Source organism: Cyprinodon variegatus, unplaced genomic scaffold (assembly GCF_000732505.1).
Source record: "Cyprinodon variegatus isolate N-32 unplaced genomic scaffold, C_variegatus-1.0 Scaffold830, whole genome shotgun sequence".
Lineage (NCBI taxonomy): Eukaryota > Metazoa > Chordata > Actinopteri > Cyprinodontiformes > Cyprinodontidae > Cyprinodon > Cyprinodon variegatus.
In genome coordinates, this window is record NW_015151283.1 from 139,868 (window position 1) to 143,700 (window position 3,833).

Here is a 3,833-nt window from a genome sequence, read left to right on the forward strand (position 1 = left end):
AGATTACCAGTCTGAGCCTGCGTGCTAGTGTGGTGTGCAAGTCGTGAGGAACCGAGGTCGGCACGGTTAACTGATCCAAACTAGGTCCCAACTCGGGGCGGGTCAGTTTTCAGAGTAGTGTAATTTGGGTTATAGAGAACTGAAGGTTCTACAATATGAGAACTGGATAGATTCCAGAACCCAGCATGAGGGTAGCTTTATTTTGAAGGTCTATATCCAGCTGCTTCGCCGCTGAAGGTTCTGGTTCTGAGGGTTCTCCTTCAGCCAGCAGGGTATTCATTTGTTCGGATTGTTTTGGACCTCTAGTTCTGAATAGGTGGACTGATTACCGCTGGTTCCGCAATCTGATGGACACAACAGAAACTAAACCTGGAGAAAAGTCACCTGGTCTGGTTCTGCTCAGGGTTGGTTCTAGTTCTGCTCAAGTCCAAAAACAACAAGCATCGGGTCTGGCTTGGTTCAACACAACTTTATTTACAGACGTAGTTCTGGTTGATCCCAGTTCAGATCCGGATGACGTAGGAGTCGGAGTGAGTGACGTATCGGACCCAGCGCTGCGGTGTGCCGGGCTGGACCGGAGTCAGGCGCAGGAAGCGGATCAGCAGTCCGGTGGCGGTCAGCTTGGGCAGCTCGAAGGTCAGAGCGACCGGACCGAGCTCTAACATGGAGGCCGAGCTCAGTGCCGGGACATCCAGCTGGGAAAAAGACACATGGGTCAGAACCAAAAGGGTAACACAGATGGATCTCTGCATGCACAGAACCAGAACTCATCAGGATCGGCAAACTGGAACCAGACTTTACCCTTGATGATTCTTAAATGTCGGCTTGTAGTTCTGCTCTATAAACTGGGCTGTAGTAGTTAGAACCTATTAAAGGGAACGGGTCAGCTCAGCAGGTCCAACTGAGACGGACCCAGGTTCTGGTTCTGAGCCTCCAAGTAACTTCATGTGAAGTTCTGAGTCAGAAAGAACTGAGACGAGGGGATGGCCGACCTGCTTTGGAGGACCCAGAAGACCCAGTTTTGCATGTCTCCAGAACGTCCGACCCGAAAGACAACTCAGCAGAAGAAGGACAGGACCGGGCATCCCTGTTCTAATGGACTGGATCTCAGTCCCACCAGAACACTGGAGCCTGACTGGCATAGAACCGGGTCTCTGAATGGTTCTGTCTGAGATGGTTTAGGTTCCTGTCCAGAACCTCTAACCACAGACCCCAGAGTAAAACATAGGTCGGATCCTTAATCTGGACTGGGCTGGTTATTTCCTCAACAGGTTCTGGTTCTGATCGTTGCAGGCAAAGAGAAAAGAACCCTGCTGACCTTGAACAGGGCGGAGAGCTGGGTTCCTCCAGAGAAACGCGGGATCCTCCAGACCACAGCTCGGTTCTGCTGCTGCAGCTCAGCGTTCTGATCCGGACTGCTCAACTCCTGGGACAGGCTGGAGGGACAGACGATGGACATCATCATCAGACACCAGACTCCAGCTGAACCCTCCTGGTTCTGGAGCCATGGAACCAGAACCAGGTGGGTTCAGCTGGAGTCTGGACCAGACTTGTTTGAATGTACTGATGTTGGACTCTGCTGGGTCGGATCAGAACATCAGTCTGGATCGGCAGGCCCTGTGGTTCTGTCCGACCCAAACTGCTGCTCAAACGGCTCATTTAATCTCCAGATCAGAACCAGGTTTAGGTGGATCCATCCACCAGAACACACCAGAACCAGAATCTACTGCAAGAGGAACAATAGTTTCCATGGCAACTAGCTCACCTGACAGAGCCTTTTGGAACCGGGATGAAGATGCTGACATTGATGGCAGAGCTGCAAGACAGTACAGGAGTGTCATCATCATCATCAGTAACAATCATTATCTTCATTAACCATCACCATGGAGACCCTCCTCCTCTTCCTCTCTAAACTCAGCTCCCTCTGACCTTTGACCTTCATCTGGGTCTCCAGAGAATGTTCTACTTCCTTCTGTTGCTTCTCTATCCTGACTTCCAACACGTCTCCTTTTCATAATCGGGACAAAGTCCAACACCGTCCCTGTCCATCTTTGGAAGCTCTCTCTATCCTGTCATCGACTTTCTTTCTCAGCTGTTTCAGGTCCAGGTTCTACTGCCTGATGACCATCCTGGTACCACCTCTGTGGGAAGATGAAGAGGGGCTGTGGGCTCCATCCTCAGCCTCACTTTGCTGGTTTCTGCTGACCCTTAGAAACAGGATGGGTCCAATCAGAAAGAACCAGGATGTTTCAAGTCAGAAGGAACCATGTTCGGTCCAGTCAGAAGGAACCAGGATGGGTCCAGATATTCTGATTCAGGACCTTCTGGTTCCTGTCAGGCTGATGGACAGAAACTTCACTCGATTGCTTTTTTTTTTTCTTCCCCAGAAAGGAACTAGGGCCGCCTCCTAGCAACCAGCAGTGCCGAGCCTGGAGCTGGTCCAGATGTTTGCATATGTCGCTCGTGCTGACGTGCTGCTGTACCTAGACTGATTTTCATGTGCAAATCAGGGCCAGACGGGCCGGGCTGGACTGGAACGGGCTGCAGCAGCCCAGTTCAATCAGCCCTGTTCTGACCCGCCCAGATCCAGCAGAACCGAAAAAAAAACAAACAAACATGAACCTTCAGACGGATCAAGCTGGGAACATCTAGACCCGTTTAAATGGATCCATCTGGAACCCAGACCATAACCTAGTACGCTCTATACCCTCTATATCTATCTGCAGCAGATCTGGCAGTCATGATGGAGGGTTCCACCAGAACTGGAGGTTCAGGTTCAAACGGACCTCTTTGGTGGAAGATCACAGCGGAGCTTCAGGTACATCAGGAGCCTGCAGAGAAGAAGAACAGAACCAATCAGAGAGCAGGAGACATGTTGGACACAGGAGAGGTTCTGGTTCTAGTTGACCGGGTCAGGGAGGGGGAACCACTTCAGCTCTGCTAGAACATATAAACTAGAATGAATAAACAGATCTTTGGTTGTTGTCTCTGTTCTTAGCCCAGTTTGTCTGCTTCTGGACCATGAATGCTCCATAGAACGTTCTGCTTTTCTGCATGGGGAACTAAAGAAAGATCTGTGGGTGTTCAGAACCCGGTACCAGCAATAGATCTGCAGCCTAAACAAGATGTGGATCCACTGATGGACCCAGAACCACCTTCCTCACAGTTCCTTCAGTTTCTCTTGAAGAACCAGATGTTCTAACTTCCTGTTTCTTCTGTACCAGCAGTTCTGGTTCTGAGGGCGGTACCAGCTCACCTTCCAGCAGGGTCCCTCTCTATGGTTGGGAAGAGGCGGAAAGGCAGCGGCGCCGGCAGCTCATCCCTCAGCTGGTACTGCATCACCGTTTGCTGCAGGAGGAGGAGGAGGAGTGAGGGAACAGCAGATGATGGAAGAACTAATCCAGAACCACGGATGGTTCCGTCACCTCTCCCTGTGTCGGACAGAGACGCAGGATCCTGTGGCTGTCGAACTCCTCCAGCTGGACCATCTGATGAAAGCTGCACTCATCGACCCGCACCGCTGCTCCGTATCCTGGACAGAACCAGAACCTTTTAGTGGGAAACTGGTTCTGACCCGGTCAAAAGACCAGGTGGGAGGAGCTTACCTCTGACTTGAGCCTTCCCTATGCAGAACTCCTCGTTCAGACCGATCCTCATCTCTGAGACAAACGACAGAGTGGGACAGATTCAGACTCACAACTGTCTCTCTGGTTCTAAGGGTTCTACTGTCTCTCTGGTTCTAATGGTTCTACTGTCTCTCTGGTTCTAATGGTTCTACTGTCTCTCTGGTTCTAATGGTTCTACTGTCTCTCTGGTTCTAAGGTTTCTACTGT

The 3,833-nt window shown here is 50.9% G+C and overlaps 1 protein-coding gene across 1 annotated transcript in view; it reads right to left on the reverse strand.

Annotated features, from left to right (window-relative positions):
* Window positions 1-3,833, reverse strand: part of ap4m1 (adaptor related protein complex 4 mu 1 subunit) — a 12,141-nt gene continuing 8,308 nt past the window's right edge. The window contains exons 10-16 of the mRNA XM_015396917.1: window positions 3,606-3,659; window positions 3,426-3,532; window positions 3,257-3,348; window positions 2,787-2,831; window positions 1,766-1,816; window positions 1,319-1,436; window positions 1-695 (exon numbers count right to left, since the gene is read on the reverse strand). Of these exons, the coding sequence (XP_015252403.1) occupies window positions 504-695; window positions 1,319-1,436; window positions 1,766-1,816; window positions 2,787-2,831; window positions 3,257-3,348; window positions 3,426-3,532; window positions 3,606-3,659 (659 nt within the window). The 3' untranslated portion in view covers window positions 1-503. The remainder of the gene's footprint in view (window positions 696-1,318; window positions 1,437-1,765; window positions 1,817-2,786; window positions 2,832-3,256; window positions 3,349-3,425; window positions 3,533-3,605; window positions 3,660-3,833) is intronic.